At 35.1% G+C, this 20,188-nt stretch overlaps 1 protein-coding gene across 4 annotated transcripts in view; it reads left to right on the forward strand.

The window, feature by feature from the left end:
• Nucleotides 1-20,188, forward strand: part of LOC126739570 (cyclin-dependent kinase 14) — a 275,956-nt gene that overhangs the window by 196,136 nt on the left and 59,632 nt on the right. For all 4 annotated transcript variants that reach the window (XM_050445325.1, XM_050445328.1, XM_050445326.1 and 1 more), the window contains one exon: nucleotides 7,776-7,916. In XM_050445325.1, coding sequence (XP_050301282.1) covers nucleotides 7,776-7,916 — 141 coding nt within the window. The remainder of the gene's footprint in view (nucleotides 1-7,775; nucleotides 7,917-20,188) is intronic.

Below are 20,188 nucleotides of genomic sequence, written 5' to 3' on the forward strand. Positions count from 1 at the left end.
ACGATCGTTTCCCGAGGGAATCACCGCGGGTTTTCATGGAAATTTAAGAGATTTTCGGCAGTTTGTTTGCATGTAAGCCTCAGGCTGAATATAGAATATGGGTTAGATCGAAACGATGTTCGGCCGGATGGGATCCTCGAGTTTCATATTTAGTAGGACGTGATGAGAGTTTTAATAAGACTATTAGGAGACAAGCATTTATCATGTTGTCGCGTTATATTTCCATAATATTCAAGCACATAGGAGATAGCATCCCGGAAATTACTACTTTAAACGGAGATATTCGTATATTATGTTTTATCATTCACTTAACTCATAAAAGAATAATGAGGTCGAACGGCGTTTGCGCACGAGTCAGAAGATGAGAGAATGTTCAGCTCTCCGTCCGATTTATTAAATATCATTGAACAGACAAAATTAAAGGCCGTTCAATGCGCCCATTAAAAAAGAAAAGATGAGGTTTCCTAATAGCCTCCCTTCCCTATAAGGCTGACCTTTAAAGAAAGAAAGAAAGAAAGAAAATGTGCTATATTACGTAAGAATAATCTTGTGTACAAGCATCCTACAAGCTAAAAAAACAAAACACAAATACAATTTCAAAAATTGACAAAACAATGAACAAAATTAAACACAAGAAGACAAAACTTTTTGAACATACTTAAATTAAAGATAACTAAATAAAACAATCAATTACTAAATAAAGGTAAACTTGTTGACAAAACTAGAGAAGAAAAAAGGAAAAAAAGAAAACTTTCCAACATGTCCAAGGTTAAAACCTATCATTAAAAAAGTTATCCAGGTTATAATATGCCTTAGCCAATAAAAGCGACTTTAATTCTCTTTTAAATTTCTTAACATCCGATATATGTCTAACACACAGAGGAACATGATTGTAAATTTTTTTACCTATGTAAATTAATGAGTTTTTGGTAAGGGAAGACGTAGGAATAGGTAGGGGAACATCATTTACACGACGAGTCAAATGGCCAGTGTCAGAGGGTAGTTTGGGAATTTTGTGAATAAGAGCAGCTATCTAAGATAAAGAGTGAAAAAAGAGTTAGGATTTTTTCAGAAATGAAGAGGGGTTTGCAAGAATCTCTTAACTTAGCAGAACACAGGTATCTAACTACTTTTTTTTGAATAACAAAGATAATGTTAAGTAGCCCCTTATTGGTTAAACCCCAAAAAGGCAAGCCATACCGAATATGAGATTCAATAAGTGAAAAGTACACTGAACGTGCAACCACCCCTCCCAGCTCTTGTTTTGCCATTCTTACTGCAAAACATCCAGAAGATAATTTCGCAGCTAAATGTAAAATATGATCTTCAAACCGAAGGCGACCATCAATGGTAATTCCTAGGAACTTGCAGCACTCTTTATTCTGCAAGAGGGAATTTTCGTCAAAGATCAGACCCTGAACATCGCACTTAAACCCCATAATAGACGTCTTTCTTACATTAAACACGAGCCTGTTGGAAGCACACCACCCTGATAAAATCTGAAGGTCTTCAAGGATACAAGTTTTAATATAGTCAGAATTTTTATGGCTCCATAGTATGGTAGTATCATCAGCAAACTGAACCACCTTGCCCTGCAGTTTCAATGAACTCAAGTCATCCACATACAGTAAGAATAACAGTGGTCCCAACACTGAACCCTGGGGAACGCGGCATTTTAGGGATCTAGAAGCAGACAAACGCCCAGACACTGAAACCTTCTGAGTACGATTTGATAGATAGGACTCAAGCCATCATTGATGATCATAAATGATCATTCATCTTATTATCTTGGCTTATGAATTATTACTATTTCATTGCGTCAAAGGGATGGAATGGCAATCTTGTAATGCCTAGGTCAAGCTAATAAGAACGGGCAATTTGTAGCTAGAATTATTGCGTATTTCCTATAAATCCTCTCGAATTCAAATACAATTTGCATCAATAAACACCATTCACATTACAAAGCTTTGACCGTAACGATAAACGTTGTTATAATATCAAACAAGCTAATCTCCAAAGTAATAAAAAAAATCGAATTTAAAAGCTAAAACCTCCAAGTTAATTAAGCGTGAAAGCCAATTCGACAATAACCATTCAGCCGGTAACCACCGGCATTCCCTGTTACCCGATGCTATACTTCTAGTTTACGAGAAAAACAAGTGCCGCCGGCCTTTGATGTCCCTCATCCCCCTCCTGTAGATTCCCAGGTGAATACGTAATGTTGGAGAACATAAACGAACTAACTTTTACCAACATATTATGCAAGGGAAACGTTCAATTGATTCAGAAGTGCCATAAGATTGATCAGTCCACTTGTAACATAACATTACTCATTAAAATGTAATACCTTGAGTTAGTGGTGGAAATGATTGAGTTGATAGTTCATGTATTACACAAACCATTATTGATGGAAAAATAAGCTCACCGAAATAAAACCTAACTCAGGGTAACTCAAGTATGAGACGCTCCACCAAACTGCAGGTGTATTAGACACGTCTAATAAGCATACTTGCTACTGTACACATCAAAATAATAATTAGTTATATTTTACTACCAAGCGGAGGGTTCTTACCCTTAAGTCTCTGAATAAGTTACCTTTAGCTGATAAGATAAGTAAATGAAATAATCAAGCTATATCAGGATCGGGTTCTCTAATGACTCTTTTCAGAATAATTTAATATTGTCAATCAATATCTATTGTCAATCTATAATCATAGCTCCTTTAGAACTTTCAACTCCTTATCGCAATTGCGGAAAACTTAAAAATTACTTCATATATTAACTTTACTGAGAAATGAATGTAAGACATTTTATTTTTAATTTAAAGTAGAAGAATTTGCAAGGAAAAGAAGAGGCGAAAAAAACGGTTGGTTGTTATTTAGCACAACATAAAAAATGTAAGAAACAAATATCTATATAATCCCTAGATATAAAATTTAAAATCAAATTTACGTATCGAATACGTTAACGAAAAGTGAAGTGAAGGTGACTCAAACGCGGTGAAGTCGAACATCAAATTTCTATTTACGAAAATTAAATCTCCCGAAGGCAACTTTTCAAATATATTATGCGGGAACATAATACTTCGAAACTTTGTCGATGAAATAAATGCCATTACATTAGCGGATGGTAAAATTTAATCCAAATTTTAACCGATAACTTTAATCTGACATTTTTTAAAGTTCGCATTTCGCTTTTCCGCACCAGAAAGAAAAATTATTAAGTGACATCCATCAACGTCTAGCAATACCAATGTACAGACATAAGCTGTGACCAGTCAGAATAGTCCTATGTAAATTAGTCTTTGCTCATACTTAATCAAGCGACAGGTGTAAACTATGGTTTATCTTTGCTGTCTTTACATATACTTAATTGAACCTTATTTATACTCACTTTTGCTTCTTAGCAGGTAACTTCAATCACTTCTCACTAACTAGGAACAATGATACTATTACTCTAATCACAATGGGTTAAGTACTTTACCGAACCTATTGCATCAACATATACGGTCACTCATAGCTAAAGATTTTTATTCTCATAAAGGTAGATTTTAACTGGGTTCAGATACGGGCCTTCACAAGATCCCTAAAAGTGTAAAGACAGGGCTCCGTTTTTGGATTATTAGAAATGATGGACCTCAATTTGGTTACTAAAGGTGTAAAGAGAGAGAGAGAAAGAAACCCGCCTTCTGTGGTGATAGGGGAAATAGGTAAAATTTCGTCAGCAACTTCTCACTGCGACTACGACTCATAATTTGAATCATATGTCATTATATACATACGTTATCTCCGATAATGACCTAACTCGACTGTGTACTGCAACTCTTGGACTAGTAATTGGTCATTAAGAGTCTAGAGAAAGTCCTTTATTAAGGTTTAAAGGGAAAAGGGTTAACTTTTGAGCAGTTTCTCACTTCGGCCGCTACTACGACTCGCTACTAGACTCACACGATACTTCTCGGGTCTCACTTCGACTGTAACAGGTAAAGTTTGACCGTGCGACTTTCTACTAGCTGGTTTTACTTAGTGGATGCAAAAGTGCTCATTAAGTGCATGTTTCCTCAAAAAAAAAATGAAAAAGAGCCTAAGACCCAAGAGTCTTCCAGTTTCATAGAGATTTATGTATTATACTTATGGTATTACCGAGTAAGAGTTACCACTTGAAGAATGCATCTTGATGACCGAAAAGAGTGTTGTTATAATACTCATTAAATATCATTTACCATACACCTCACTTAGGAAAACTCACTTTCAACAGGAAAGCTTATAAACGAAAATGAAAACACCCATTATGTTTGTTATGGTACCATTAATTCAACAGAAAATAAGTCATCGGTGTGTATTAATTTTTTTAGCCTGATTTCAGTCTAGCCTGACTTTCCGTATTCGTGGTCGAAACAATATTGAAATGTCTAAAATTCAAGGTCAGAATATAACCTGTTAAGAAAATCAAAGTATCGTGTTTACCTTGGAAAAATCAATAATGCCTATTTCTTTTATTTATTTTCTCTTAATAAGAAACAGATTAAATTTTCCAGTGCAACTTTCAATCTGACCCTTCTCAGATGATTGCAGTAAATCATATGCATCATATTAAGTTTTTACACAAACGGGAATAATGCATGAACAACAGAAAAAATGGATAACTACAATTCAAGAGCAATTCATTACCTAATGCATTGCTCTCTACCATGAATGAGGACAAATAGCTATGAACTACTATGAAGTCTTTTATCTTATAAGATCTTCGACCTTGCTATCCTATACTGGGGTGAATTGAAGAATTGTGGAGATTTAGAATACTCTTCCAGTACTCTCTCTGAATATAGAAGAAATGAAATGGCAATAGTGTAACTAGTACTATGTATCAAGTACTCAACCAAATTAAGAATTAGATCAGTATTTATAGAAGTCATTTATTATTTGTTTCTGGTCCTACTGTAGTTTTTTCTTCTCATTCAAACATATACTGATTTTGGTTAAATTAGCTACTAATTTTAGAATGTTTAAATCTATATAGTGATTATAACTCCACATACAGATACTTATATCTAGGTGTAGTGTAGATATTAAGACAAATGTAATTAATTCTAGAATTCCCTATGTAACATATTGTAAATTATGTCAGTAATATATTCATTCATTTATTCATTCATTCATAGGTAAAAAAAAATACTACTCTTGTATCTTTTTTTTGCATCATATTATGTATGTTATCTTTGTGCTCTATTTGTTAATTTAGATAGAAGGTTTTCTATTTATGATTTTATTTGATAAAATAATAATAATAATAATAATAATATAAATTTCTGAGTATTTTAATGCATTCTAATATTAACTCCTAGGCAAACCATGGTTTATGTAAAACAATAACCCTAATCCGCTTAGGTGAGAACCGTTCAACGAAGAGTTGAACGGTTGAATTGAATGATTGAACGATTACCTCCTCGACAAACCGTTCAGTCTTCCGTCCGCTCAAACGCAACACCTTTTAGCCCACCATCAGACATGACCCATACTTGAAATATGAATCGTTGGGTCAAATTTGTCAGGACCTAAAGGAAAATTGTACGACAATGATATTCAAGATATTACACTAATAAATACGGCGTTTTTTATTATTTACATTATGGCCTGGCGTAATAGATCTCGTCAGATTATATCAACCTTCGAAGTAGAAAGGTGTATGTTAAGCTAAAAAGGTGTGGGCGGGCGTCGTCCTCCGAAGTCGTCGTCGGGGATTCCTCGCCCGTTGGATGCGTCATCCTCTGTTCCCGGATCGATAACGGGGTCACAGTTCGCAACGTGGCCGCTCCCGAGCCCATGCGGGGGCAACAACTGGGTCACGGGATTCCGCGACTTTCTGGATGGCACCAGTTCGACCTGAAGGAACGGAATTTTGGTGAAAAATGACGTGCGATGGATTAACTCGATGGGTGTGACCAGATATACACGACAAAAAATTACTAAAATTTCTGGGAGGGTCTTTAAAACGGGTATAAATTACTATAGAGGTAAAATACTCATTAACTACTTTAATGTATGGGGTTTTTATGTCGAGTGTCTTAGTTGAACTTGTGAGAATGCACACGCAAGCGCACATACCGTTCAGTCCTCCGTTCTCCGCTTTTAAGAGGCATCGACGCATGCTCGAACAAACGAACCGTCCAGTCCTCTAACCGCTTAACGCATGAGTGGGTTTGTTCTACGTTAATAAGTTTTCCATGGGGCTTAGGTCTGAACTAGATTTAGGCTGAAGTAAGCTATTATACTAATTCTGGATATTCTTCACGCCGTTGATAATTTTGAAAAAAATCCTTACAACAAACTGGACAGTTACCAGCTGCGCGAAGAGGCTGGATTCCGTCGAGGTTGTGGTACAAAAGAACACTTGCAGGTCACTAAAACTCTATTAGATAATTATTATAATAATGTATGATAAATGTGTGGAATATAACCAGCCTCTTATATTTGTATTCGTATAATACAAGAGAGTGTTTGATACCATAGACCAACACCGAATGCTCCAAGTTTTAGCTCCTTGTGAATTTACCATCGATATACCGCAATAATTGGGAATACCTACGAAACGGTAACTGCACGTGTAAGACTCCATGGGGATACGTCATAGGGTGACCCAATATCCCTTAAGTTATTCACGACTTTGTTGAGAAAATCTGAATCATTTAAAATTTGCTGATGATATTGTTTTAGTATCAGACAGCATTGACAAAGCCACTCAAATGTTGGAAAGACTTCAAGAAACTTCAAAAATGACTGGATTGAAAATCAACATTTCGAAGACCCAATTTGTGACCAATCTGGTGGCAGTGGAAAAGTTCCGATGATAGGAGGTGAAATAGAGCAGGTCACTTCATATAAATATCTCGGTCATGAACTCCGTATGGACCGAGACAATTAAACAACCGAGATCCAAAGAAGATTAGGTTTGGCATGGGCGGCTTGGGTAACCTTAAAGATGTATTTAAATCGGAGATAGGCTTATGATGATTATGAGTTGATAATTTCAACTAAATTTTATTTTTAAAATCATGATCCTCGTCAGATGCTTATAGCTCATCAGAGAAAATTTACTTACTCGACCAATTTCAGAAAAATATTCGTGAGAACTTGTTCCATTCAGGATTACAAATCTTAACTAGTTTCCCTTTAAGCACCTTCAAGGGTAAAATTTAATTTAACCTTACAATCATTCCTCTTTTCAATCAAACATTAAGTGGAACCCTGACTCCTTTATTATTTTCGTACTTCCAAATATCAACCTCATTCCTTTGATGCCTCTCAAAATCTCCCCTTTTATAATCTCGCGGTGAAATATTAAAATCATTCAAAAAGACAGCACGAAATTGCGTAACAAAAGGCTCGGTAACTACCGTTTTCGCCGTAACACCAGACGCGTTCCTTCAATTCTCGTAAAATAAACAGTGTCAAGAGCAAATGTGGCGGAAACGAACACTTCTCCTGCCCGTCAAAACCGACATAATAACCTCCAATGCAAAATTAGAACGGCAAACACAAAGGGAGAAGTATACGGCTCTGGGTGTTTTGTTGTTCGACTAGAGTGCTGTTTTGTTGCCTCTAATTGTTCATATCTTACGTACACAAGTACTTCTTAGCCGTAATAGGCTAGGAAATAATTCGCATTTATAATTGTTTGTATTCATACAATTTTATTTACCCCAAGAAAAAACCCTAGTTTCTTCTTAGGCTGGCAAAGTGAAAATTTACCCTGCAAATAATTTCGTTTTTTTTCAGCGGTTTCCAAAGAAGAAGCAGAAGAACATAACAACCACCATCACCATGGTAAGATGCCTTACAACGGCTACAGTGATGAGTTCCTAGACCGACTGGAACCCAATGGTAACATACCAGCGGGAAAAGGTGATATTAGATATGGTAAGTACATGTTACTCTTCAAACGATGTTTCTCTTGAAAATAAATAGATAATCTTTTATTTATTGCCATAACAAAAGTTACAAAAAAAGCTTAAAGCTATGGAACACGTCAACATAAACAGACTTTAAGTAAAGTGTAATAAGTGCTTACGCTAAATACAAAAAACTTGATAATTATTTAATGTAATAATATTATATCTGCTTCATTTGCTCAAAAAATTCACTCAGATCATAAAAAGCATGCTGCAATAAAAAAAAAAAATTAAAACGACTCGTTGGCATACTTCTAATTCTATCTGGAATGCGATTAAATATTTTCAGGATGGAATGTCTGACATTTTTTTGAATTTATGAAAAATTGCATTTATCATTTGAAAAATCTGATTCTTGCCTGGTACTGTATTCGTGACCCCTCAGGCAATCTGCAAACTTGTCCCTATTTCTGTAGACAAACATAACAGCATCAAGAATATACATGCTGATAAGCAAATATCGCCTGCATCTTGCCTGAGGTTCCATTTGAAACACAGACACATATCAGGACATACCTTATTTTCGATTGTATGAATGCATGATATGCGCTGTCAAAGCAACCTTTGCTCCAACTCTATCAGCAATAATTCTCAGACCAAATCAGTATTGTGGTATTTTGGCAGCTACATCCTCAACGTGCGCACACCAATCTAAACGATGCCCTTCAATGGTCAAACCCAAGTAAGAAATACACTGAACACTAAATTGATATTAATGAATGTTGTTGAGTGTAAAAGAGAAATCTTTATCCTTTCGATTACCGAAGAGGATAGACTGAGTTTTTGCAACATTGAGAAGCAGGACACTTGATTGAAAATAATCATTTAAGACCGTCATTATAGAATTCACATTGGTCAACAGATTCTCCAATGAGCCCTCCGAAAAGATTAGAGCAGCATCATCAGCGTACAGTACAGTCGGTATAGACCTGCTATGTTAGCTAGTTCATCAGAGGGCCCAGTATAGAGTCTGCGGTACACCCTTTTTTACTTATATTCTTTCTGACATTAAAGTTTCGCTTTATTACCCGACTACACAACCTGCTGAGTTTTATTCCCAAATAAGAAGCAATGCTCAGTAACACTACCCTTTATACCAGACCGCTCCAATCTGCCCAAAGCCGATCAAATTGAACGATCTACGCTATCGAATGCCTTAGAAAGATCAAGGCATATAGACAGTGTCTGTTTTTTATAATTCAAGGAGTCTAGGGAATAACTAATTACTTGATATAAGGCTCTCAGTGTCGACTTACTCCTTCTGAAGCCATTTAAGCACCTGACAAAACCCCTCCACCTGCCAGAAAAGACATAAGTCTAGAATACAGTATTTACTGAAATACAGAATTCTTCTTCTTAATCTTACTTCTCTAAAGTTCGGTAGAAGAGATATTGGCGATTATTGTGTTCTTCGTCAGTCTCACCTTTTTTATAAATGGGGCTACTTCACGCAAGCTTTTATTTAAACGAGTCTTGTGGATCGGTTATATGATCGCGAGGTGGTCCTTATTTGTCATATGTTTTTCTATTATTACTGTGTTGCAACTATAACTCTGTATCTTGAGGACAAATAAAAAAGTTTTGAATTGAATTAAATATGAAGTGGCTGTAATTTTTTCAAATTTTTTGGGAAACATCCTAATGCTTAACACATATTAATTATATACTTTTGTGGTTCTGTAATTATTTTACAGTTTGATATTCTTGAGCCCATCTATAGTTTTGATAATCTTCCCAGAATCCACAGGTATCGAAAACACAGATGAATCATTATTAATTATTCTGTTATAAAAATTCCATGAACTATTAGAAGTCCAATCTGGATTTATAAAATATCTAAAAGCGTCATCAGGATTAAGGCGCATGATTACTTAATCTGAGACGGAGTTAAATTAAACTTTTTTTCTATATCAGCGTGTTATTTCTCATATTGCTATTTGAATCTGGAAATCGTCTTGAGGCACTTCTTTGTTTCGAAATAAAGACCTCTTTCACCATTTTCCACTGCTTGGAGACATAGCCCTGGCAAGGCAGGTCTTAAATAATCCGACAATATGGGAAATAAATATATCTAACCTATATTGAAGGAGGCGTGGATACATATAGATATTCCCCATTCCTATCCGAAATTTTGACAGGGGAAATGATTTCAACATGCCCATTTCACCCTCGCCATGGGTTTCAGCAGTTCGTGCCTTTTTACAATTCAGTGTCCAAGAGCTCAGGGAAGATACAGGGACGAATTGAAGCCTGGAAAGCTCATTAGTCGTAAAGCCGCCATCTGTTAGTGACAACGGCCCAATTTTATCATGTACTTGATTAATTGTATCATTTGCGAGTTCCTCATAAAAGGGGTCCCAATTGATGTTTCTCAGGTTCCTGTGGACTGGGTTATCGCGCAGAATTTGCGCTCAAAGAGAATGTGCATGTGTTCCGGGATACCCTTGGTTTGTTGAGCAGATGGTAAGATCAATGATTGGCCTCTATTGTAATAAAATGTAGGAACACTGTCCCGGTTAAGTAGTTCTAAGCTGTTCGAGCACAAACAGGCAACCAGGTTCAAACCAGGGTTTTAAGTATCAGGCTTTAATTAACATATTAAACATCATTTTTAGTTCTAACCAACTTGTTTTTCTAACAATTTCCAGTATTGTAAAAAATAAAAAAAATTCTAATTTTTTTGAGATTATTGCCCTCTTGGCTCCTCATCTTTAGATTCCAAATGTCGGTGATGTAAAAGCCGAGGGAGTTTCCAATCTTAGCAGTACGTGACAACCAATGAATGGGGTGAATCGATTTCGATCGAGAAGGCAGAGCAGACAACCAGCTCCTTTCCTCCACCTTAAACAGTTTAGATCAATGCAAAGTTCCTAGCGTAGTGAGCGGAAAACACTGCATATTCTTAGTTTAGATGCAGGTACGAAGGTTATCACAGTTTGTGTATTGTTCCGTCCATTAAACCCAAACCTTTAACAGTCCCCTTTTACGTCAAGGGATGCTTTTACAACGTAACCATTTATATAACAGCGGTAGATATTCTTCCGTGCTTATAAGAATTACTTTTTTGTGTCTATGACCGTTTCATTTCTACACTCATGTCGAGATCATCTGGAAATTCTGTTTTTCTTGCATAGTTTATCCAATTAAAACAAAAAAACATAATTTACCTCGTTTGTAACACCTTCGACTGAGTCTCATTTAATTAAACTGCATCATCTCGAGTCTTGATGTTTACGAATGAAACTCTTATCCAATTGATTCGAGCGATTCCCTTTGGATACGAAACTGTCCAACTACAAGCTAATAGGCTAAGTTTCTGTCAGTTTACGGTTTAGGAATAATTAGGGAAGTTATCGAGAGACCCTTCCGCCTGGTGTCATGGACAAATGCTAAAATTCATTAGTGGACTTGTTAGGATTGAAAAGTTTCCTTTAAAATGCTTGACACTAAGGATTTCAACGTTATTTTTCAAATCCATCATTCATCCAGCAGTGAAAAATGTTTTTGTCTTTTTAGCTGTCAGCTTAAGTCAGTTTCTCCAACATAATAGAGTGTAACCCATTCAAATTAAAGAAGCTTAAGGATATCATTGGTATCCTTTTTCCAGATATTTGTAACTCTATCCATATCCTAGAGTTTCCAGGTCGTTTAAGCTTGTAATAAAAGCACGTAAGTTATTCGAGACGATGTTAATTAATAGCATCGTTAGCGTTGTAGCTTAATAAAAGTTTGTCGCAGCTTAAAACGCCAGCAAATTGCGCTTCATGCCTCGATTATTTTGCTAGAGGAGCGGAGAAGCTTTTATAAAAAAAACGTTATTAGCGACGCAGGCTCTTGGGAAATTGATTGGCACTTTGATAACGGAAAATTAGTCGTGGACGGGAGTGGGAGTAGGGGAAGGGGGTTGTTGGGGGGTGTATTGATGACGTACTTTCCAGAAGAGAAAGACTCAATTTAATTAAAGGTACAGAGGGTATCATTTAAAGGAGAAAAAGATCTAAGTCTATTTGATCTTCTGTGGCTGCAGAACGTGATACGAACACCACCACTAGGGCTCTGTAGGTCCATTGTGGGCCTTTGATGGAGGAGTGGCGAACACCTCCCTCGAAGTTTCTGATGAAAATCTATTAATAAATTAAAGAGAGACAAAACTGCTTCATAATGGAGTGGGGAATGTTTTCAATGGAAATTATCATGGATTGGCAATCTGGATTTAACTTTTGAATTATTTTCGACTTTTGTAAGACATTTCAGATCTTTTTTGATTCTTGCGTCAATTTTTCTTTAAGTGTTGTTTTGTAGTGGAGTATTGTTTTTTGGTTACATTTTAACATTTAAGTTACGAGTCTACTTCTTTTTATTTTTGGTTTCTCTGTTTCTTATTTATTTATTTTTTTGGTTCTAATAGGATGGTCTTTATCAGATTTTCTTCTTTCCTCTCTTTTTTTATTTCTTCATTTTCTTTCTCTTAATAAGATTTTTTTGTTTCTTATCTAGTTTCTCTTTTCTCTCTTTGTTTTCATCTTTCTTATTTATCACCTTGTCAATAAGATGCATTTTTTATAACAACATTCTTAAAAGCTAAAAAAAAATTTCAAAAAGTTTTCAATTTATTCCAAGAGTTTCAATTGTCGTACAGTCTGAGTTTTGAGTGAAGAACTAGTCCTGGCTCAGAAAGTATGCAACCGATAAAAATGATTCATAAATGAAATAATTCATAACATACCTCTTTTTATTTGAGTAGAAATTCCATATAGGTACCTGAAAAAGTTAAAATAAGTTAATTTTTTTGCATAAAGTTCATCTACACGATGTTCTTTATAACGTTGCAAAGGAATTACAAAAATATCTTCGGCAACGTGAAAGTTACATACAATGTTCAACAATATTCAAGGTTCAAAGTTTTCAATTTATTTTAAAAGCGTCAAATGCGATGAGGAGGAAAGTACTAAATCCACAAAAATGGTCCATGTGGAAGTAGAAACCATATATGTACCCAAAGAAAGTTTTCAAACCATCCTTAAATAACTTAAAAATATTATGAAAAAATATCTCTGAAACCAAAATTGCTTTAATTTATCCAATTTTTGCCCTAGGATCGAATTTTTTTCATAAGATTCTTTTACAGAGCTAAATTCATCTATAACGCCATAAAGGAATCATCAAAAAATCTTAAATAGCTTGGAAGTTATACAGAAAAACGTAAAAAAAAAAACATGATTCACACATACCAAAAAAAGAGTCATTTTTCAAATTCACAGCGATGGAGAAAACCTCGCAAAGTTTTCATTCGTTTTATATAAAGTGCCAGAAGAGAAACTTTCATAAAACTTTTCACACTTTTTGCCAATAACCGAATTTTACCGCACAGGAATAAAAGTTATATTAGTCGTTAAAATGCAATAAAAAATTTGGTATAAAATACTGTTTGCTACCTCATGCGATTTAAATACGTAGAGTCCAATTGAATATACTCCTATTTATTATTTCTATAAACCCTTATAATAAAACCAAGTTTACACAAGTACTTAATCTGAGCCCAATATTGTGATTCAGTGAAAGTAAGATCGATATGGTGTTGATTTATGTTAAAATAGACCGCTTCCCGCTGAGTGTCAGACGATATGATTTCTGAATGTCACGAAAAAAATAATATAGGACTAGAATTAAAATTTTCCATATGATTTGTAGGTGATATTAGTCACACGGCACATTTCGACACCCTTAAACCATCAAGTAATAAATGTATGATCCCATATGACAGGCATGTAAATAAAATCAAATTGGCCAATACGCATACAGACTCTCGTATCAACGTAGTTATTATAATAATCCCGTATGTCTTTTTTTAGTTCATTTGGGAACAAAAGGGAATTAATTAAAATCACTCGTTCCCTTTACTCCATTGGGATACGAACGTGCAATACCGGGGAAATTCATTAATCAGCCTTAATAAAAGGTGGATTATACCTCGATTTTCGAAATGCAATTAGCGCGCTAAAAGGCAAATTCAGTGTGTTTATTATTGACCCAATTCTTTTATTATTCGACCTTCGGTTTTTTAATGATGTTTTTAAATAAAACGTTATTTTCCTCCAGTGAAGGATAATTTTATTAAATTCTCATATGTATTGTAAATCTCGTTAGTCCGGGTAAAGCTGAACTAATTCCAAAAAAACTTCCTACAAACTAACTTTCCAAAGGATTTGTTGTGAAGGCGACAGTAATCCCCCTGGTTTATGCGAACGGCCTTACCCAGATGTTATTTATTAGTAAGTTACCTTGGAAGCGTTCCAAAAATAGTTTTTATTTTCCAATTTGCAGCTTTTATATAAAAATACCCGAAGGGATAAAACCGATATTAGTAAGGAGGTTTAGATAAAACTTTTTTGATTTTTTCAAGACAAGTGAGGTTGAGATTATTACTATCTAACACAGTTAACAGTTAATTTCGGGCTTTAGGGAGGTCACTATAGGAGAATGTGAAATGACCAAATAGCAAAAAACTTTGGTCATACGCGGCATTTTTTTTAATGAAGCATAGGCGTGCAAAGCTTGGGGAAAATATGGTCAGGTGAAAGCAGTAAATCATGGAGAATATCCCTCTATGACAATAATTGATTGTTAAGCTATTTGGCATTCCTCGCAGGCGTATCAGGAGCAATCAGTATATATTTTGCTATTTAAATTCAATGCTTCGACGGAGTACAGTCATAAATTCTATCAAGAAGGTACTGGCAATTTCCTTCTTTCTGTGCCTTCTTCAATGAAGATTGGCGATCACATTGGCAAATGCGTATCTATCTTAAAGCATGCTAAGAATTTGCTCGAAGTTTAGGCCGGTTTTCTGAAGTAGTTTATCGTTCGTAATTCTCTCCGTCCAAGGAATCGTCAGCATTCGTCTATAGCACCAGAGTTCAAACGTCTTCAGTCTATTTATCATGCACGCTTTCAGTTCAAGTTCTAAGTGCGAATCAGAGAGGAGTCGCTTACATTGCATAAATCCTTAGCGTGTTTGCTCAGTTCCTTATTTCGTTATCGAGGTTTATCTCTATTTCAATCCAGGAACCTAAGTATTTAATATGCTTTATCATTTCTAGGACTTCTCCGTCTATTTTGCAATGGATATTCTGATTTTTGCTAATTACCATTGTCTTCGTTTTCTCAATGTTGATCTGCATTCCATAGGGTGAGCATGCTCTTCAAATGCTATTAATAATGCTCTGGAGCCAACGTCTGCGATACTAATCATAAGCTTATCTTATGCTGTTGACGGTTTCCCCAACTACTTTGATTCTTTTTGAAATATTCTCTAGTGCGGATTTAAACGACTATTCTGAGAAAACATTAAAAAGGACCAGTGATAATATGCATCCCTGTCACACTCCTTTATAAATCTCTATTATCGCAAATGCAGTATTATTCGTTCTTATTTTTGCTATTTGATGCCAATAAGGATTCCTTATTCATTGTATATCAATTCCATCTATTCTCACGTTGACAAGGGAGTTTAGGAGTCCTGTATGTGAAACTCTTTCAAATGTCTTTTCCAAGTCAAGAAAGCATATGTATAAGCGCTTTTGCTGGTGGATGCATTTCTGAGCCAGAATTTGTAGGCTAAGCAGAGCTTCACGAGTGTCCATCGTCATTCGCATCTCTCTCAGATTCGATTGTGGACAATTCTGGGCAGGGAGAGGGCGTTGTTCATCAGACTAATCCACCTAAAGTCATTGCATTGACGAAGATTCGGGCTTTTGGGAGTGGGAATGAATGAAGACTCTAGCAATTCTGTTGGAATTTTATCAGAATTATATATTTGGTTTAGCAACTTTAAGAAGAGATTCAAGTTTTCTTTGATTTTCCGCTTCACAATTTTATGGATGCGTTTATATTCCGTCAGGTTTTTGTTTTTGCATTTGCGACGCTTATTCATTAGCTTCGAAATTTATCTGGTCATCCATTGGTTCTTTTTCTTAATCTCGGAAATAATGTTACGACTTAACGCTTGGGACCTTCTTAAATATATTAGATATTTCATTCTAGGTCGCATGGGTGTCGTCTGCTTTCAATTGGCATCAATTTATTTGAAAAAGGTTGACATTAAGCTCGAACTGCCGGGAGTTTTTCCTTCCTTTTTTTCAAATTGTTGCACGTCAATTTATGATTTTCGGTTTCTTTTCTTCCTGAGCTTAAGTGTCATAGAGAAGTCAATTTATCGCAGGATTATGATCAGATCCCATGTTTGTCCTGGGCTGCGGACTCTCTGATTTGGGCTAAAAATGTTGCTTACTAGGAATCGACTTCAAAAACACGCGAGTCTAATTCGCGTCATCCAACTGCAACGTTTGAGAGAGCAAATCGTAGAAAAAAGCCGGATATGTGGAAAACACTCATAATTTCTACGACACGATCATGCACCATCTCACGGGGTTATCAATGTGAACGAAGTTCTGGCCAAATACTAAACAATCATATGAAAGTCAGCGCACTCACTTGATATGCCCTCTGGCCGATTTTCATCTTTTTCCAAAAATTAAATTATTACTTCAAGGCACTCGTTGTCAATTGATGGATCACATAAGAGAGTATTTGCGGAGAATTTTGTTGAATCGATTCCAAAAAATGTTGTTTGTTACTAGTAAGGAGGTTTAGATAAAACTTTTTTTAAGGCAAGTGAGGACTGCCTCGATAAATTATTATTATCTAAACTGTCTTAGACAAGACAAGTTATAAGGCAATCGAAACTACCAAATACGAAGTTAATTAAAAGAACAAAAAAAAAACGTGCAGAAGAGCAAGGTTGATCAGGTGAAAAGAGTAAAGGGATAGAAGGATAGGTTTAACAATAATTCATTGTTAAAGCCTTTGGGATTCCTGGCAGGTCACTTTAAATATACGAGGAGCAATCAGTATATATTTTGCTATTTAAATTCAATACCAGTATATTCATAAAGAAAAAGTATATACATCAAAATACCGGAAATCGATCATTTAAACGCCCGCGTAAAGGGATCGTCCAAAATATTTTTATGCTGCTAACTGTCCGCTATACTTACGCGCAGGTTGAGCGTCACTTAGTTAATTTACCGGTACTGAATTTGCCATTGCAAATGTAATTTTGTGTATCAAAGCCCTAAAAATGTTGCATAAGACTTGTTGAATCGACATTATCAAAAACATGTGCGTCTGAGCGATATTGCATTTAAAAGCGGTCGAGATGTGTTGGAAGATTTGCCTCGTCCAGGTGGGTCATCAAGACCTTTATCTGAAGTTAACATTGATAAAGTAAAGGAAATGGTGATAGTTGCTATCATTTTAAACGAATGTTAGGCATGAAATTCTGCAAAATTCAATAGCGTAAAAGTGGCATCAATCAATGCTTTATTGTCAAGAAATTGTTACAATTTGTAGACAAAGCTGTAAAACAAAAAAGACACAAAAATGCAAACAAAACACAATTAAAAAAAAGAAAAACAAAACAAAATTAAAAAAAAAATATAAATAAATAAATAGAATAGATTATCTACAATATATACAGATTAATACAATTTAATGTATACAATGTCAAAAAAAAGATCATTAAAAAATCTCTCTACGTTAAAAAAAAATGTAAAAAATGTTTAAAAAAGTAAAAAATTATAAAAAATCCTAAAATAACTACAAAAAGCAGTATACCTAAACATGTACAGATAGTAAAAATACATAATCTGCTAGTGCGAAATTTCAAATCAATGATTACAAAAAAAAAATCGTTAACTGTGTAAAAAGCTCTCTCCAGTAAGAATGCTTTTAATGCTTTACCAAATGCAAAAAAAGATGTGATGGATTTAATTTCCAATGGCAGATGATTGTGCATTTTTTTGCATTATATAATATGGAACTTTTGACCAACTCTGAATGTGGGGTAGGCAGGTATAGATCATGTTCCGTGTATCTAAGTAGATAACTATGGGAAGGCCTATCAGATGCTGAACCGTGTTTGCGTATTAGACAAAGGGACTCAAATATGAATAAAGATGGAAAAGTTAATATTTGAAATTTTTTGAAGAAATGCTGACAATGACTTCTGTATTTAAGTCTCAGTGTATAACGTAAAGCTCTCTTTTGTAGTCTAAAAATACGGTCAAATTGAGTTGCACTACATGTACCCCAGAATGGAAGGGCGTATCGAAGGTGCGATTCAAAAAGGGCAAAATAAACTGTTCTAGAAGTAGACAGGCTAAGCTCCTTAGAAATTGATCTTAACGCAAAACAAGCGGAACTTAATTTTCTTGATAAAAAGTCAATATGTGTGTCCCATTTTAACGAGTTGTCAACAGTTAGCCCTAAAAACTTTACAGAATCAACTTCGTCAATTGTTGCATTACCAAGTACAAAAGATTGCAAGGTATTTTTATAGGACAACATTTTAGTTTTGGAAATGTTGAGACAAAGGAGATTAGAGTCGCACCATGATTTGATAGTAGTTAAGTCACTTGATACGGTTCTATGAAGTTTAGAAATATCCGGATCACTCCAGGTAAAACTAGTATCATTAGCAAATAGACAGACTTTACCGTTACTATTTAGATTAGCAATGTCATTGATGAAGATAAGAAACAAAATAGGTCCAAGTACGGAACCTTGAGGCACTCCACTTTGTATTGGCTTGCAAGAAGACATAGTCGAATCAATTCTCACAGCTTGACTTCTGTTACTGAGATACGACTTAAACCATTCAAAAGGCGCTCCTCTGAACCCGTAATATTGCAACTTTTTTAATAAGATGTCATGATTAACACAATCAAAGGCTTTAGAAAAATCACAGAAAATTGTTGCTGTAGGGTGTTGGTTGTTTAAGCTAGAGTATACATTATTAAAAAGAGAAAACATAGCATCATTTGTGCATTTGTTATTTAAAAATCCAAATTGATGGGAAGTAAGTATTTTATATTTTAGCAAAAATGATTGAAGTCTTTTTTTAACCAATCTTTCAATAATTTTTGAAAGTGTGGGAAGAAGAGCAATAGGGCGATAGTTGGAAGACTGATCTTTGTCTCCTCCTTTATGTAGTGGAATTATTATTGCCAACTTAAAGCAGTTAGGAAAAACACCTTTTTAAAAAGGCTGATTAATTAGAGTAATAAGATGACATAATGTACATTCGGGCAGATTTGAAAACATTTTGAGAGTAATTCCATCAATTCCAGAAGAGCCTTTGTTTTTGATTTCCCTAATTGAACTGCAAAGCTCTGGTAACACTACGGGCGTAAAGAAGAAGCTGTGGAAATTCTCATTTGCAATGGGAAGATATGAAATTGGATCATGGGAAGGAGTTATGGTACTCATTAAATTATTTGCCACATTTACAAAATAATCATTAAGGTTTTCAGATGAAGTGGAGATAGTATTCGACAAAGAAGGCTTATTTCTCAAAGCATTAACAATCGACCATGTTTCCTTAGCCACATTTTTAGATTTAGCCAGTCTCCTATTATAGTAAATATCCTTGGCGGCTTTTAAAGTTCTCTGATAAATCTTTTTGTAAAGTCTTACGTACTCATGAAAAAAAGCGCTGTCTGAAAATTTCTTAAGATGAGATAATAAGCGCATGTTCTTAGCAGATGTACGCAAGCCTTGGGTAGACCAGGGGTTATGTTGCTTCTTTTTAAGAGGTCTCAAAGGAAAGAACTTGTGAGAAAGACTAGATAGCGTTTTTACAAATCTAGAGAATTCTGAATCAACGTCGTCAGAGAGAATGTTCCAGTCAGTTGATTGACAAAGGTGCCTAAAATGTAAAAAAAAATTATCCGAGAAAATCCTAATAGGCCTAATTTGCGTGGAACATTTTTACTTTTAGATTTAGTTATGGAAAACTTTGTTAACATTGCTTCATGGTCTGAGAAACCTGGGCTTAAGACAGTACAATCGACGAAATCTGGCTCAAAGGAAGATACGACATAATCTATTGTACTAGGGCTGGTTTTAGTTATTCTGGTAGGTGATTTAATGTGCATGATTAAGCCAAAAGAGTCGAAAATGGACTGGAGAGATTCTTGAGCAGCACACACACTGGAAAAATCAATGTTTAGGTCGCCACATAAAATGAGTTTGCTTTTTAATGGCAGAGACTCAAGCAAGCTTAGTAATTTTTGGAAAAAAACATTTACGTCAGCATCAGGTGTTCTGTAAATACAAACAACGTAAAGATCAAAATTATTATTGTAGACAATGGAAAACTCAAATATTTTTAGTCAATCA

Source organism: Anthonomus grandis, chromosome 8 (assembly GCF_022605725.1).
Source record: "Anthonomus grandis grandis chromosome 8, icAntGran1.3, whole genome shotgun sequence".
Classification (NCBI taxonomy): domain Eukaryota; kingdom Metazoa; phylum Arthropoda; class Insecta; order Coleoptera; family Curculionidae; genus Anthonomus; species Anthonomus grandis.